Source organism: Macrobrachium nipponense, chromosome 36 (assembly GCF_015104395.2).
Source record: "Macrobrachium nipponense isolate FS-2020 chromosome 36, ASM1510439v2, whole genome shotgun sequence".
NCBI classification, from domain to species: domain Eukaryota; kingdom Metazoa; phylum Arthropoda; class Malacostraca; order Decapoda; family Palaemonidae; genus Macrobrachium; species Macrobrachium nipponense.
Genome location: NC_087220.1, coordinates 51,263,827 through 51,281,779, shown reverse-complemented (window position 1 = coordinate 51,281,779; position 17,953 = coordinate 51,263,827). Strand labels below are relative to the sequence as shown.

At 39.2% G+C, this 17,953-nt stretch overlaps 2 protein-coding genes across 3 annotated transcripts in view; one reads left to right on the top strand and one right to left on the bottom strand.

Annotated features, from left to right (window-relative positions):
- Window positions 1-273: 273 nt before the first annotated feature.
- On the top strand, window positions 274-14,362 carry LOC135203647 (DNA-directed RNA polymerase III subunit RPC9-like). Its single transcript, XM_064233495.1, has 4 exons — window positions 274-744; window positions 10,467-10,599; window positions 11,165-11,317; window positions 12,620-14,362. The coding sequence occupies exons 1-4, from the start codon at window positions 737-739 to the stop codon at window positions 12,737-12,739; spliced, it is 414 nt and encodes a 137-aa protein (XP_064089565.1). The 5' UTR covers window positions 274-736; the 3' UTR covers window positions 12,740-14,362.
- Window positions 14,363-14,735: 373 nt separating this feature from the next.
- LOC135203645 (COP9 signalosome complex subunit 6-like) overlaps window positions 14,736-17,953 on the bottom strand; it is a 42,678-nt gene continuing 39,460 nt past the window's right edge. For both annotated transcript variants that reach the window (XM_064233493.1, XM_064233492.1), the window contains exons 3-8: window positions 17,766-17,933; window positions 16,658-16,789; window positions 16,353-16,504; window positions 15,977-16,139; window positions 15,313-15,506; window positions 14,736-15,168 (exon numbers count right to left, since the gene is read on the bottom strand). In XM_064233493.1, the coding sequence (XP_064089563.1) occupies window positions 15,028-15,168; window positions 15,313-15,506; window positions 15,977-16,139; window positions 16,353-16,504; window positions 16,658-16,789; window positions 17,766-17,933 (950 nt within the window). In that variant the 3' untranslated portion in view covers window positions 14,736-15,027. The remainder of the gene's footprint in view (window positions 15,169-15,312; window positions 15,507-15,976; window positions 16,140-16,352; window positions 16,505-16,657; window positions 16,790-17,765; window positions 17,934-17,953) is intronic.

Sequence of the window (17,953 nt, the reverse complement as noted above, 5' to 3'; positions counted from 1 at the left end):
GAATATGGACAATTTAGCCACATTTTGTATCACGCACTCTAGAGTTTATAATGACTCTTGCCAAACGTATGATCGAAACGTCTGCATAAGTTATCTTCTATTTTTCACTGCGTAATCATGTTCTAGACCATAACTAATAACATAGTTTTCCATAGAATAAGTAACAGAATTGAACTGACAGAATAACTAAAAATGGTCTTGCTGTGGTATTAATTTACGTACAATAGCTTTTCCCCCATAGTTTTGTTGTGGTTACTCCAGGAAGGGATCGTTCAGAATATCGTGAGATTCAACAGTTTTCATTTATAATTTAAATAGGCTGTGTGGATCTTCTAATATAACCGTACTTTGTGCTTTAAACAAACAAATATGTTGTAATATAAGTATAGTCGTTACATTTCTCTAAGTTTAGGGTAACCGGCGAGAAATTGAAGTAAAAATAGGGATGGTTAGCGGCAACGTGTTTCCACATGAATTACCATTGGTCATTGAACGCGAGTAGCGTAAAGCAATTTCACTCTCGTCCACCAAGGCAACCACGAGGCCCTGTCATTTTCAAAGCAGTTCTTTAAGCGTAGTGGAGGGAGTTTTAATGAAAAATAACATAAAGACCTTAAGCGACTTCATAAATAACCCCAACAGATTATAAACATCAGGAATTATCGTTGACAGAAGACGCCATCACTGAAGGACCCAGTTTGCTGACGACAGATTGTGACATTTCTCCGGGGGAATAATGGAAATGTGAGTACTAGTTTTACAATCCCAATTAGATTCATAGTCTTAGAAGTTTTATTAGAGTAAAATTTAATTCAGTTAAAAGTGAAATTTCATACATTACCTACTCCCCATGCTTGTTGGGTACCCATCTGCAGCTACCTCTATGGTAGGCTGGGCCATCACGTTATAGTACCCAGGCTAGATACCTAAAGCTTAGGTATATTTCGCGATGTGGGCATATGGATACCATTTCCCGATAGTTATAGGCATTCCAGAATTCATTTAATTTATTTTAATCATACCAATTTTTGCATACCTAGGTAGTCAACTAGGTAAGGCTAACAAGGTTAGCTTGCCAATACCTACCTACTTATTAGTTTACTGTTGCATCATGATAGGTGACTTAGGTATAATGAGTTCGTTCCTGATGTATATTCGTGTGTTTGGAATTAATTTTATGTTAGGTAGTTCCTAAGAACTGTAATGAACTCGACTCTTATAAATTCTGAGTTTCCAGTACACTTAACCTAACTCAGGGTACCACGTCTTAGCTGGTGGTCTTTGCTGCCTTGGAAACTTGTTTCAAGCAAATTTTTTTGTATTTATAACATTGATAAATAGGTATCCCATTTGTTCATTCTTAACGATAGGCCCAAAGCACCATGTGCCATATAGCCTATGTATTTTTTTCTGAAGTGTTTTTATACTACGTATATCATTAGGTCCTGTTTTTGGATTCGGGACACATCCGAAGGATATGTTTGCAAATGAAATTTGATAATTGTAGTAAGATAAAGTTTAGGAGGGTGGACAGCTATATACCTAGTACTCTTATTATAGCTACTAGCCTAGTATATCTCCAGTGTTCCATGTACTTCACAATGTAATTAATGCCCCCAAAATGATACATCATATATTAAACACCCCATTTTTCTTTCTGCATATCTATTTTTTAAAAGTTGGGAAAGGCTTGTGTACAGTAGTAACTTACTAGTACTGTTGTGGAATTCTGATAGGCTACCGTTAACAAAGCTTTTATTCGGTGCTTAAAAAAAATTTAACTGAAGAAATGCTGAGAGAAAATATTTAGATATCCATTTCATTTATATTGGGAATTGGAGCCTTACATTTCAAAATGAAAAACTTGTTCCTACAGTAAAATGTGATTGTTTTTACTTATGGGTTGGCATAAAATCTTTATGCATAAGAAAGCAGCATGAGAGTGGCAACTTCAGTTTTAGTTTTCTGTAAAAGGAAACTATTGAGATTGCTTTGCCTGTATGTCCACACTTTTTCTGTCTGCCCTCAGGTCTTAAAAACGACTGAGGCTAGAGTGCTGCAAATTCTTATGTCGATCATTCACCCTCCAATCATCAAACATACCAAAGTGCAGCCCTCTAGCCTCTGCAGTTTTGTACATGAACTTTCCTGCCAGATATATACTTAGCTTACGTCTCTGACGTCACGACAGAATTCAAAACTCGCGGCAAATGCGACAGGTAGGTCAGGTGATCTACCCCACCCGCCGCTGGGTGGCAGGTGTATGAACCAATCCCCCAGCTTACTGGGAAACTAGGATTCTGGTATGAATCGGGAGAACCCTTGGGCCTCGTTCTTCCATCCTCGGCAGACTCGGACTTCTCTTCACTGGTGGATTCCTCTCGACGCTCTGCCCTCATGTCTGCTAAGACGACATGGGGGATGAATGAGCTTGACCACCTGTTGAAGGGAATGTTCCGAGTCCTGGAGGTGTTTAACTTCCTAGACTGGTCTTTGGGCGTTTTGGCCAAGAAGACGCAGACCCCGGATTCCATTTCTCCTGAGGATCTTATCAGTGTTCTCACGTGTATGGACAAGGCAGTGAGGGATGGATCGAGTGAAGTAGCTTCACTTTTCGGAGCGGGAGTGATCAAGAAGAGATCTGTGTACTGTTCGTTCCTGACGAAATCAGTATCGCATGCTCAGAGAGCCTCTCTCCTGTATTCTCAGCTCTCTCCTCAACTCTTCCCTAAGAAGATCGTTCAGGATGTTTCTTGTGCCCTTTCAGCTAAGGCTACACAGGACATGCTAGCCCAGTCTACCAGGAAGCCTCACTCTTCTTTCCAAGCTAAAACCAAGAGAGAGACTCCAGTTAGGCAGGAGCCCTTTCGAGGAGTCCCTCCTGCCAGAGCTTCTTCCTCTAGAGCAGCGTTTCCCAACCTGGGGTGCTAGCACCCCCTGGGGGTGCTGAAATCAATTATTGGGGGTGCTGGGAAGCGATACACACATGACGGTAAAATATCACTTCCTACCAAGGCGTGCCCAGTTCTGCAGTACACGTTCGTTACTTGTTTGTCTCTGACATGAGAGTGGCGAGACTGTGGGACCAGTGGCAGCCAGACAGTAGCATTGTAGTTGTTCAGTAGCAGTGCGACAGAGTAGTACAGCTCCTACATATTTGAGTTTTGTCGGCATATCTAAGACTATCTTTGATTTCCAGTAATACTGGTAAGTCCATTGGAAAGTATTCTCTCTCTCTCTCTCTCTCTCTCTCTCTCTCTCTCTCTCTCTCTCTCTCTCTCTCTCTCTCTCTCTCTCTCTCTCTCTCTCCCCAATGTGTCGCTTCATATTATTATCTGTAAAAGAAGTGATGACGTTTTTCAATACTAAAGTATTGAAAGACAATCTTGGAACCCTGGTATCAGAGGCGAGTGGCTTCGTAGCATGTGGGTAGGCTATGTTTTGAATCAGTGTGCGTGTTGTCATTTCGCTTATTATTTTTCCTGAATTAGATATATTACAATTAACTGGTTGTTTTATGTTGATTCTTTATCTGAAATGAATATGTCGACCTTTTTCGTGATAGTTTCTGGTCAAAAGTAAGAAGTATAAGTGTGCAAGAATTGAATAATAATAATAATAATAATAAAACGAAGTTAGCCATCAGTATGTAGGGTACACACACACACACGTTTACTCTTTACAAGTTTTCAATGTATACACACATTTGGAACATACACACCACATGCAGGGTTTCAACTTTAGGTAAAAATACCTTAAAATAGAGTACAGGCAGTCCCCGGGTTACGACGGGGGTTCCGTTCTTGAGACGCGTCGTAAGCCGAAAATCGTCGTAAGCCGGAACGACGCTTGGAAATATGTCTTAAACTAATAAAAAGTTATAAAAACCTTACTGTAATCCTTTGGTTACACTACATGTTGTTTTTTCCTATGTTTTATGTACAACCTGGAGTTATTTTCATAAAAGAATGCTGGTTCTTGAAGGTAAAAACTATTGTAATCCTCTGGTGACACTACATTCTTGAAGTTTTATGTACAACCTGGAGTGATTTTGCAAAATCTTGAGGGCTACAAGAACAGCTGATTACTATTTACGTATCATATAGACTAATTAAAGTAAATGTATCTTTAAATAGGCTTATATATTAGTATCAACAAAACATTTCCTGCCATGAGTCAGAGGCCGTTTAATGAAACGAACACTTCTCTGTCCTATCTGTTCAGAAAATAAACGTTACGTCAATCCCCGAGACCATTGTTGCCAAAGCGTCTCTCTCTCTTCTCTCTCTCTCTCATCTCTGCTCTCTTCTCTCTCTCTTCTCTCTCTCTCGCTCTCTCTCTCTCTCTCTCTCTCTCTCTCTCTGATCAAATTACAATGGAAACTTGACATACGATTGCCCTAATATACGAATGTTTTGAGATATAACAGAAAATTTGCGAAAATACAAGCTTTGATATACAACGAAATATTTGAGATACGATTTTGCGATGAGTGTTAGTTGTATAGGCGACCGATAAATGGCGTTTAGTCTGTTTGTTTGTTGGTGCTGCATGTTAACACGTCGTTGTTTAGTTCGTTGTATTTGCGCCTATTTTTCGTGTTATTTTGTCTATTTTATTATTAACCATGGGTCTCAAAGCTAAAGACAAAGCAGGTGATAAGAAAAAACCCAAGAAAATGATTTCGATGGAAGCAAAACATGAAATTATAGCAAAGCATGAACGTGGCGTTCGTATCGTCGATTTGGCAAACGAGTATGGTCGAAATCCTTCTACAATATCCACGATCATCAAGCAGAAGGAAGCTATAAAACTCTCTCTCTCTGATCAAATTACGTACTGGATAATGTCTCTCTTTGGATACTTCGATTTTGCCAAATATTGAGGGCTACAAGAACAGTTGATTACTATTTACGTATCATATAGACTAATTAAAGTAAACGTATCTTTAAATAGGCTTATATTATTAGTATCAACAAAACATTTACTGGCATGAGTCAGAGGCCGTTTAACGAAACGAACACTTCTCTGTCCTTAACTCGGAGCGTCGGAAGACGCCTCTCTCTCTCTCTCTCTCTCTCTCTCTCTCTGATCAAATTACTGGATAATGTCTCTCTTTGGATACTTGGAATTTGCGTTGTAATCTAACCAGAAACTTCGTTTTGTTATTATTACTGGAAACAAGCAATGATTTTTTCATTATTTGCGCTTTTGGACTGTTATATGTAAACTAGTATGTATTCATTTGCTCGGAAACTAGTTCCGCATATGAGGCGTCACTAAAAAACATAGAAAAATACAACATAAAAAGTGTCGAAAATCATCATAATCTCAAAATTTTTGTTGTAATCTAACCAGAAACTTATTTTTATTAATATACTGTGCTAAACTATAAAGGATTTTTATCATAGTATGCGTTTTTTAAAAGCGTCGTTAACTCGGAGCGTCGGAAGCGTCAGCGTCGTAACCTCGGAACAAGCGTCGTAACCCAGGACGGATTTTTCCATTGAATATTTAAGAAAAAGCGTCGTAACCTCGGAACGTCGTAAGCCGGAACCGTCGTAACCCGGGGACCGCCTGTAATCAGATCTCCTTTCACTAGTTTAGGCCAATAAGCGTCGAATCCAGGGAGGAAATGTGGGAAGCTTTCCTATCCTTGATGAAAAACATGGAGACAAGACAATCCAGCCAATGCTTGTAGAAAATATTGTTGCTCACCTCTCACTCCTAGAGACCACTATGGCACAATACTTTCCCATGGATCATTCATTTCCAGAATGGATACAGCAGCCCTTCTTGGCAGATATGGATGATGATGATAACCTAAAGGAGGAGCTTACTGATCTGCAGGTGAACCAGGGTTGTCAAACAAAATTTCGCACACTAACGCTGTCAGGTTTCTGGTGTGATCAGTTGGTAGCAGACCCTGGATTAGCAAAGGGAGCACTGGAAATGATCATCCCATTTCCAACTACCTACCTCTGTGAAAAGGCTTTCTCCACCATGCTCCAAATCAAAACAACTGCCCGAACCGACTTCAAATTGGGTTGCTTCATGATATGAGGGTGGCTGTGGCCAACACAAAGCCTCGAATTGAGAAACTAGTTGCATATAAGTAACAGCAAAAATCACATTGATGTATGTACAGTATGATTGATTACCCAGTTGTACATATTTAAATCCATGCAATTTCATTTTTTCTCATTTTTTTTAAATTTTTATAAACAATATTGGTATTTTGTGTTAGTTTTAAGGAATGAACAAAATAAAATTGATCAAGCAGTACACTTCACATTCCTTTATCCTTCTAGTTACCTAGTAATAAGATATTAATAATTAAGATCATTAGGGGGTGCTGGAATGCTAAGACATGACGACAGGGGGTGCTAGAGTTGGAAAAGGTTGGGAAACACTGCTCTAGAGGATCTAGACCCACTAAACGAGGGAAGACCTTCTCTAGATCCATCAGAGGGAAGAAGTAGGATTCAAGTCCTCCAGACATCAGTGGGTGCCAGACTTCTGAAGTTTGCCGACGTCTGGGCCCAGAAAGGGGCGGACAACTGGTCACTCTCGATTGTCCGCAAAGGCTACCTCATTCCCTTCTTATCAAGACCTCCGTTGACGACGACTCCGAGGGAGTTGGTAGCCAAGTACAAGGACCCCATCATGAATCAAGCCCTCTCTAGCAGTAGATCTTATGCTGGAGAAGGAGGCGATAGAACTAGTGAAAGATCCTCATTCTGCGGGTTTTTACAACAGGACTGTTCCTAGTTCCCAAGAGCTCAGGAGGATGGAGACCGGTTCTGGATGTAAGCGCCCTGAATGTCTTCGTAGAAAAAAGGAAGTTCGCCATGGAGACAACTTCTTCAGTGTTGGCGGCTCTTCGTCCAGGGGACTGGATGGTGTCCCTAGATCTTCAGGACGCTTACTTCCATGTGCCTATCCATCCTTCTTCACGGAAGTTTCTAAGATTCATGATGGGAGGGAAGATCTTCCAATTCAGGGCCTTGTGCTTCGGCCTTTCGACAGCCCCTCAAGTTTTCACGGGTTTAATGAAGAATGTAGCGCAGTGGCTACATTTGGAGGGAGTGAGGCTGTCTCTCTATCTAGACGATTGGCTGATCAGAGCAAGCTCACAAGAAAGATGTCTGGAGGACCTACAAAAGACACTGACTTTAGCAAGTTCGTTGGGGCTTCTGGTGAACTTCCAGAAGTCACAATTAATCCCCAGTCAAGAGCTGATATCTGGGGATTCGGATAGTTTCTCCGGATTTTCGGGCATATCCGTCAACCCAGAGAGGATTCTCGTTGCCAAGAGAAACTAACGACCTTCCTAGAGAAAGATGCATGCACAGCGAGGGAGTGGATGAGTCTGTTGGGGACACTTCTCGCTGGAACAATTCGTTTCTCTAGGAAGGTTGCATCTCAGACCTCTCCAATTCTTCCTTTACCGGAACTGGAGGTGTCTCTCTCTAGACCTGGAATTCTCCTTCAGGATATCAAAAGGAATCAAGAAGGACCTTCTGTGGTGGACAGATCCTCTCCGATTTGCAGAAGGTCTGTCTCTGTACATGCCAAACCCGAACCAAGTATTGTTTTCCGACGCGTCGGAGACGGGTTGTGGTGCGACCCTAGGGTCAAGAGAAGTGTCAGGCACCTGGGAGGGGGAACAGGTGTCCTGGCACATCAACAACAAAGAGTTGATGGCAGTGTGGTTGGCGTTAAAAGCCTTCGAGCCCCACGTCCGAAATGCTATAGTTCAGGTCAACTCGGACAACACCACAGCCTTGGCTTACATAAGAAAGCAGGGGGGGACACACTCTTTCTCCCTGTACGAAACAGCGAAGGACTTGCTGTTGTGGTCTCAGGCAAGGAAGATCGTTCTCCTCACCAGGTTCGTACAGGGAGAAATAAAGGAATGTCAGAGCCGATCTCCTGACAGGAGGAATCAAGTGCTCCCCTCGGAGTGGACTCTGCACTCAGAAGTTTGCCAGGACCTGTGGAGGTTATGGGGCAGACCTCATATCGACCTTTTTGCGACAGCAAAGAACAAGAGAATAGACCTCTACTGCTCCCCGATCTCGGACCCAGGAGCAGTGTCAGTCGATGCTTTCCTTCTAGACTGGAGAGGTCTGGACGTCTATGCTTTTCCTCCATTCAAGATTCTGAGTCAAACACTCAGAAAGTTTGCGGCCTCGGAAGCGACAAGGATGACGCTGGTAGCTCCATTCTGGCCGGCCCAAGATTGGTTCACAGAGGTACTGGAATGGCTAGTGGACTTTCCAAGAGCTCTTCCACAAAGAGTAGATGTGCTCAGACAACCCCACTTCGACAGGTATCACAGAAACCTCCCCGCTCTCAATCTGACTGGCTTTCGACTGTCAAAAGTCTTGTCAGAGCGAAGGGGTTTTCAGCTAAGGCAGCGAAGGCTATCGCATCAGCTAGAAGGCCCTCTACCCTTAGTGTCTACCAGTCGAAGTGGGACGTCTTTCGCCGTTGGTGCAGAAACCAGAAGCTTTCCTCTTCCAGTACCTCTGTGACCCAAATCGCAGATTTCCTGGTTTTTCTCAGGGAAAAATGCGGGCTTGCAGTTTCGACCATCAAAGGATATCGGAGCATGTTAGCAGCTGTGTTTAGGCACAGGAATTTAGATATCTCCAACAACAAAGATCTACATGATCTGCTAAGATCTTTTGAAACTTGCAAGAAACCCTCGTCTCAAATTCCGAGCTGGAACCTGGATGTGGTTCTTCGTTTCCTGAGGTCCTCGAAGTTCGAACCTCCCCAGTCATCTTCTTTCAAGGATCTTACGAAGAAGGCTCTGTTTCTTTTGGCTTTAGCATCTGCCAAAAGAGTTAGTGAGCTTCATGCTCTAGAAGGAAGGGTAGGTTTCAAAGGAGATTCCGTGATTTGTTCCTTCCTTCCTTCTTTTCTAGCTAAGAACGAGAACCCCTCAAATCCTTGGCCAAGGAGTTTTGAGGTTCCAGGCTTAGCTCCCTGGTAGGGGAAGAGAGCCAGAAAGAACTCTTTGCCCTGTGAGGACTTTAAGATACTACCTCCAGCGGAAGAAGTCTCTTAAGGGCATTAAGGACAGACTTTGGTGCTCTGTTAAGGATCCCAGTAGACCATTGTCTAAAAAGGCTTTGTCCTTCTTTATTAGAAGCCTCGTGAAGGAAGCACATTTGGCTTGCGGTGAGGATCACTTCAAGCTTTTGAAAGTCAAGGCTCACGAGGTAAGAGCCATTGCGACGTCCTTGGCTTTCAACAAGAATATGTCACTCCAGAATCTGATGAAAGCAACATTCTGGAGATGCAATTCAGTATTCGCGAACCACTATCTTAGAGACGTCAAGATTACTTACGAGAAGTGCTTCGCGTTAGGCCCGTATGTATCGGCGGATTCGGTGCTGGGGCAGGGAGCTGAAGCATATCCTTTGTAAATTTTTTCCCCTATTGTTTGTGTTGTGTTTTTAGGGTTGTTTGAAAGAGGATGCGGGTAGGCATCTCTTTCTATTCGTATGCTAACATTTAGAATGGTTAGGTGATCTGTTTGTGCTAGAGCTCCCTGCATTGGTAGTGGTCAGGCTCTGTCATTTAAGAGGGCGAATCCCCATTGACATGATCCGACTTGAATTCTACTGAGTAAGTGGATATCAAATCCCTTCGGTAGACCCAAAGAGTCTTTTCAGCTGTAGGTCACGCCCTCGCTGTAGCTCTTCAGGCTTTGCAGACTAATAGACAGTAACTATGAAGTCTTCAGCCTTATCAGGTAAGAACCAAGGTTTGTTAGTATCCTACAACAGATGTTTCCCCTTTTTCCTTGTTACCTCTGTCTTTTTCCCTCCACCAAGGGTGTCAATCAGCTAAGTATATATCTGGCAGGAAAGTTCATGTACAAAAATGATAGTTATTTTACAATAAAGTTTTGTACATACTTACCTGGCAGATATATACGATTGATGGCCCTCCCAGCCTCCCCTCAGGAGACAGGTGGAAGAAAAATTATGACTGGAAAGGGGGATTGGTTCATACACCTGCCACCCAGCGGCGGGTGGGGTAGATCACCTGACCTACCTGTCGCATTTGCCGCGAGTTTTGAATTCTGTCGTGACGTCAGAGACGTAAGCTAAGTATATATCTGCCAGGTAAGTATGTACAAAACTTTATTGTAAAATAACAATATCATTTTTTATTTGATTTAAGGTTAAAGCTAGCCATGATTGTGAGTCTGATAATGCTATAGGACAGGCCACTGCGGCTCACAGCATTATATGCTGTACAGAAAACGTCAGCGCATTTTTTTCTACTTGTTTTCATTTATTTATGAAGGGAATTCGTATACCTACATTTAAAAAAAAAATAAAATTACTTCTGTACTTGTAGAAATAATCACATCTACTACACTGCATGATTTGGATTATGTATTGTTGTTGATGTATGGTAATATTGATTTTGTTCTTTTTCAGTGTAAACAGCAAAGGGCCAATTCTGAGTAACTGGGAAGTTTATGCACTGCTTCAAGATCTATGTTCTCAGGATGGAAAAGGAAGACGAAGCTTGGCCAAGACGCAGACGCATTTCGCTAAGATAGCTTTTGATGTTTGTAACGATAATGGTTCCTTGTTTCTCCATATGCTAAGAAGCAGAAATTGTTGATAAAGAATATGCAGCTTAGCTGCCATGTTTATGGTTTTAACTCTTCTTTTTTTATTCCAGTAGATTTTGCGATTGTCGGAGTATGCCACTTTCATTTAGAAATTAATTTTGGTGGCAAAGTTCATGTTACATATGTCTTTGCAAAAATAGGGTCGTCTAGATTTTGAACATTGAAGTGATAGGTAGTGAATATTCATGAAGACTTATTCCTGTGTTTAAAAAGGATAAGCATAGAGGTAATCAGCTGTTGACTTTTTATTGTCCTCATTTTGTTACTAAACTTTTAAAATCAATAGAGACTGACTAATTTGATGAACTGTTGCTGCAGTTAACCACATGAATATGATCTAAAATTAATTGCCAGTTTTGAGGGTATCAGTCCATTAATAATTTCATACTGTTTTCAATACTGCACTTCTTTTATACATGAAATGTTGCTTGTGCTGTTAAGAACTAAATTTAGAAGTACACACTGGAAACTTTCATTTATGAATTTCTTCATTTTCAGACTCTGAAGTACCTTGAGAAAACACCATGTCGCACCCAAAGTCCAGAGGTAATTCACAGCTTCCTCGAGTCAATTAAGGATTTCAAACTGACCAAAGCTGAAAAACTCCAGCTGATAAACTTACGACCGACAACTCCTGTTGAGATGCAGTTGGTAAGACTTTGTTCTATCAGTTTTTTTTTTCTTTCTTCCTTTGCAACCTACAGTTTTTTAAGTTTTCAGTATTCTATCCTTAGCAAGGGTTTTTACCCTTCCTTTATTGCGTGTAATTCATTGGTCTGATTGAACTTTTTAATAATGTTGACAATAATTTGACAGCAAGTAAGTACTACATCTTAGTTGTACCAGACCACTGAGCTGATTAACAGCTCTCATAGGACTGGCCTGAAGGATTACAAATTTTTTGTTGCTAAGGAACCAATTGATTACTTAGCAACGGGACCTACAGTTTATAGTGGGATTCCAACCACATCGAGAAATTAATTTTTATCACCAGAAATAAATTCCTCCGATTTTGTGTTGGCAGAGCTGGGAATCAAACCCCAACCCTGAGATTGGTAGTCAAGTGCATAACTGACTCGTCTAACGTGGAACTAATTCAACAATGGCATTGAATATAGTCCAGTAGCCATATTCCACCAGAAGACTGTGGTACTCTATATATAGAGTCAACCCACCAACATAAACATCAAATATGAAAGCCCTTATAGTTCAGTACTGTTGACAGGTTTTTCCCGTTTTTAACATTTCCAGAATATTTAAAATGTCAACATAATTTGGTCTGTTTAAAAACTGTTTGTTGAGTACTGTTAGCTCTTTGTGTATTTTGAATGGTTGATTTTGCAATTGCAGGCTAACATGCTAACCTTGCTTACATGATACAGTGTGCTTAGACTAAAGTTGCACAAGAAGCCCATATTTAAGACCAGAAAATTGCGTGTTTCATATGCTTTTGTAACTAAACAATTTTTCATTATAAGCCTTGTTTATCAACCTGAATTTTACAAGCACACGAGTTTTAATTCTTGAATGGCTGGTTTTTTGCTCGGCAGTGACTATATTAGCCTGCTAGGTGATTTCATGCCCTTCATATTAATGATGTATATTTATTTTTCAATATCCTCTATACCTGTAAAAATAAAACTAAGAAATATCATTCAATAAAGATTTGTAGATGTCAGAAAAGTATAGTTGAGATCTGAAAACTGGGCAAAATTTGTTCAAATGTGGTGCCCATAAGAAAGAGACAACTTTGCAGCATTTAGACTTGGAGTATTGACAACAGAACAGTTTTTCTGGCGAGCTAAGTTGTCACATATTTTGCTCCATTCAAGATGGTTTGCTTCCTATGGTTGCATGGAAGTCTTACAGAACAGTAGTCCTGAAAACTTCTAGTAAGCATTATTTTGATTTTGTCTTTACCATTATCAACAAACCTCTGTTCCATAATTCCAGATCATTGAAGACAGTGAGGAGCGTCTGACAGAGGAGCAAGTGGATCAGCTCATCACGTTAATAGACCACCACCTGCCCGACAGTCCTGAGCAGATGGTAAATGGAAAGCCAAATCAATAACAATAGCTTAAATGGGATGATTGTGTGTATTATATTTTTACGGCAGTTCACGTTTTTATATTGTTTAAGGTTTGCTGTTGATTTTTGTACTCTTGCTAGTTCAATTCATTGATAATTTTGCTGTTAAGCTTTGTTGAAGTTTAGCCTGTGAATAATCAGTACTACTGTACTACTGTTGAGGATATTAAGATTGCGTTGTAATGTATAAATTGAAAAAGGGTGGTCTGTAACTGAACTGAACAAGCCACCACTTTTCATTTGGTCAGTTGCAAAAGTATTCATGATAGCTCACTTGTCATAATGCATTTATTTTGAGATTCAGAATTTCCATTGTAAGTGTAAAGTAAATAGTTTGCAAGTGATCTTTAGCATGTTTAATATACAGACAATTTATACCCTAGTAACACAAAACAATTGTTTGTGGATTAAGTCAGGTCCTCATATACTGTAGTATATAAGAGATCCTCACATGAAAATGAAAGAGGAGGTACCAAGTCTTTCAACTTTTATTCCAAAGTCCTGAAGATGACTTTGAAATAAAAGTTGAAAGTCTTGGTACCTCCTTTCATTTTCATGTGAGGATTACTTTTGGAACGGCAAGATATACTGTAGTATGTGGATCCAGTTAATAAAATGTGAGCTGTAAATACGCTGTTCATAAGGGAGCAACTACGATGAACAACTTTTATGTTTTTTAGAAAATATATGAGTAGGATGTTATATAGGTAAGTGCAAGAGCAATACCAATGACTAAAATTAAATTGACATGAGTAAACTATTTAACAATAATATTGTAGTAAAGCTGGGAAACAGTAGCACAATTTAGCATATTTTTCATAATTATGAATGAAGATTTTATTTGGATTATGTCGTCTAATCTTCAGTGTAAATGTCATTCAGCAGTTACATTTATAGTTAATATATTAATAAGTAGTTCTGTATAACATTAATTGCAAGCCATGCAACCAAAATTATAGAGGAAAAAATTCTGTGGTGTGTTATTGTATGTGTATTTAATTCATCATTTGACTGGACTAAAGATGAATCTTGACTTTTCATAACTGGTGTATATGTATAGTAGTTACTTGTTAGAAAGGGTGTCCAAGTTTAGGTGGAAAAATCATTATCCTTTTAAAGAGATTAAAGTTCAGAATCTCAGTAGAGCTTCTAAGATTATATACATTTTTAACTCCCAATGCTTTAGTTTGCTTGGAGTAATGTATTCCCCTGGTGAGAGATTTTAAATTACAAAAGGTTAGTGTACAGCTTTTGAGAATAATTTCCATTTTTAATAACCAAATTATCTGGGAAGAATTTTTCCTTTTAATACTCAATTGCTCAAAAATGAAACATGGAATGAATAGTCTTAATGTTTACATTAAGTAGACTGTATTTCTAAGGGGTGATTTAGCTTTCAAAAGTGGCCACTAGTAGGACCATTGTTAACCTAATATTTGTTTAGTAATTTATGGAGTTTAAATGGCTTAAACTGTATATTGAAGGTTGTGATATTTTGTGTGGGGCTTATTGTGAAATGTATTGTATCAGAAAGATGATACTGAACAATGTATGTAACATTTTTTTGTTTATGCTGAAAAACTTAATATATTTTGTATTAAATGACATTGGTCTTATTTAATCCAGTGTTTATAGGAAAATCTCATCTGGATAGGCAGGTTGTAGGTAGTTTCAAGTTTTCATGATGAAGTATCTTGGTTAATTAAGAAAAGCTGTATTAAGGGAATATGCCCCTAACGAGATGATATACTGCTTCTTAAGAAGAGGGCCGTGCAAAAACCCAATACTCTTTTTACTCAAAACTTTCAATGATAAAGTAACCTTTAACTGAAATTATAATGATTCTGAATTGGAAGAAACAGAAGTTTTATGGGGTACTACCGTTTCCATATCACCATGATGACAATTATCAAGTCTTGATCCGTCAAACACCAAGATTCCTTTATTTGTGAATACTGGATGGAAATGAAACAAGATATTTCAAAATAAAGCAAAACTTATTATAGCTAACAAAAACAAGAGGTCTATTAACATTCAATACCACTGGGAAATTAGGTTTTAAAATCAAAATAATACAAGGTTGATGAAACAAATCATCATATCACAAGCAAACCACTTGCTGATGATTTGTGAAAACACAATCTCATGAGTTGGTATCCATATTGCTAAACAGCACTGCCTGCATACTCAAAAAGTACTGGAGCCTGACCTACGTGACAATCATGAAACATAACGTCTCTCTCTCAGGCTGCAGTGAAAGGTTACACACTTCAGAAGAACAAGCCACGCATTCTTCTGCCCATGGCTAACCTTTCATGCAGAAGGTTAAATCGATTTATAAACCTGTTCATTGTGTTGCAGCATTTGGTGATGGTTCCTAGGTAAGACATGAGGGCCACATCGTTGCATTGCTGGAAAATAAAAAATATATATAAAGTGAACTATTTTCATCAATAACTGTCAAATTGCAAATAAACTTATTCTACAACCATAGTAAAGTCTAAATTTGTTATATAACTAATCACTGTGAACGCAAGAACAGAATTATCACTCACATTATAAAACTCGCCCCTGAATTTATCACTATTAAGAACGGGTAGCCGATGTGCCAGAGCATTCACCTGGCGAAGAATCTCATGATTGAATTCAACTTCTCCACGTTGACTGGCTCGTACATACTCGGATATCAACCTAACACGGCTTGCTAGCATCTTGATGGCGCTATACTGAGCCTGAAGATTTTCAGCAACTGAAAGAAAGTAAACTTGTTACATAAAACTCGCCAAATGCTTTCTGCTTTTTATTTTTTCAGCCATTTCCTTTTTTTTCTTTTCCCATTTAGCTGTCTAATTTTAATTTTCAAATCATTGGAGAATAAAAATCCTCTGGTTGAATCCCATGGTCTTAGAAAATGAGCAAACAAAGACGAAAGACAAACTAAGTGACAACAAAATTTGAACGGGGAAGTAAATGTAGTACAGAAAAATGAGATCTCACATTTACTGTCCCTCAAGACCAGGTTTTATATGTATTACATGTGCAATTTTGCAAATGTTACCTCCAAACTTAAAAACTGTAAAATAAGGAAATCTATTGATGATTCTGAACACCTATTAAAAATGAAATAAGTTACTAAAAAGGAAAACCTGAATATGTACTCTATGAACACCCTTCTATCACACTACTTACTTCAGTTCAGGCAATAAAAAATATTCATACCTAAAGAGCTTTCCTGAGTGTCATGTGAAGACATTCTTGCCACATGATCTACACCTATTCGTTCAGCTTCCTCAGTTGCTAGTGTGTACTGCAATTCCACCAATAACATTGTGGATGTTCCATTCACTAAGTCGAGGACGCTTTCATAAATACTAACAGGCAACTGAAATAGAAAAATCATGTGTATCAGTTAAACATTGCTACAGCACAACATAATACAAAACGGTTAAACTTACAATAATGGATCCAGATTCCTTTTACATATTCGCTTAGGAAATCTAAAGAAAAATGCTAACAACTACATACCACCACCATATCTTCCATTACAAATGTAATGTGCATAATACCAAGAGAAACTACAATATACAGTACTTACATCTGTATCTCTTGCCATTGGATTGAGCTTCAAGAAGACTGGACTATCTAAAAGATCGCAAATTTGCTTATGGACCAGAAGATCAGGTGGTCCAGGAGTGTCCCCAGTGGTATACCATCCTAGTAGATCCAAGTCACTGAATACCTGTTTATCTGTAAGGAAGTGAGAAAATTTTCAATTTAGAAATTTCAATATGGAATAAAAATCTAAATTTAGCTAAGAATTGTAATAGTCTACAGAAACTAAACATATAAAAAAAAATTATCAGCCCTATTTAAAATGAAAAATCTGAAACCATTACTTACACTGTTCTTCTTTCAAGGTGTAGTAATCCCGATTAATAATTATATGGCCGTCAAGCACATCGTAGCTCAGCTCAAAGGAATTCATGATCTCAATGTGTCTCCCTGTCTGCTTTCCAATAAGAGCACCAAGCACTGGAAGTGAAAGCAAAACACAGCTTTATCAAATAACTGATCAAACAAAACTTTTATGCATATGAGATAATTAGCATATGGAACTTGCTTCTTTTGCATTCATATACTACGAGGCATCCACTGCCAGAAGGGCGTAACCCAGAAATACAAGTTTTGAGTAAATGTGGTGTAAAGTTATGTAATGATAACTTACATGTAATTGCACAAAAATGCGTCCTGTGCCAGAAGGGCGTAACCCTCAATCATACGCCCTTCTGGGTCCACACACGAGATTTAACTCTACACAGGCAGTCCGCGGTTATCAGCAGGGGTTCCGTTCTCGACATAAAACAGTATCACCATTAACAAAGTCCACTGATAAGCAGGGACTGCCTAACCTAGTTTGAAACAGGTTGGAATATGTGATTTCAAGCCTTTGAATTACTGACAAAGACACTTTCTGCCTGAAAACTTCCACCACATGATTAATAGTGGCCTCTGGCGCCCATAACCAGCACTAACTAAAATCTGCCAAATTTCGGGTTACGCCCTACTCTGATGTAAGAACTGCTTGTAAGAACATTCATTCCACAGGTCAATTGTCATGGTCCTTTAAATCCTTTTAAAGGAAGAAAGGTACATAAAACCATAACCTTTGCATACACGATAAGTCTGCCGATCATATTACAGTACTGTCACCCTAGAAAACTGATTTGAGGAGACGACATAAAAACTAAAAGATGTAGAGACAGTATGGCTTATGTTTCCATATACAAACTTAATATTTTCTCTCATGCTAACATGGGTAACTCTTCTTTGCTAAGGAATACCTAGTAAAACTTTAACAACGAGCTAAAACTACAAAGGTATAAAACAGGGTTCTTATTATCTACCACATAAAACCATGAACTTACAACTAGTAGAATATCCCCCAAGGTGTTAAAGCAAGACCATATTAACATAATTCTGATCTCACCTCTCACAATGGTCTTCTTACCTTGTGATGGTTTTCCCTCTTTGGCTCTCTGACGTGTCCAGTGCTCGGATATGTTGAGTATGACAAGAGGGTGAAGGGAAACTGATACGCTACCCACTGTTCCAGGAGAGGCCATCACTGACTCCACGGTGCTAGTGTCACCAAAGCCAGAAGGTCCACTACTAGCAGCTAAAAATATAGACATTATG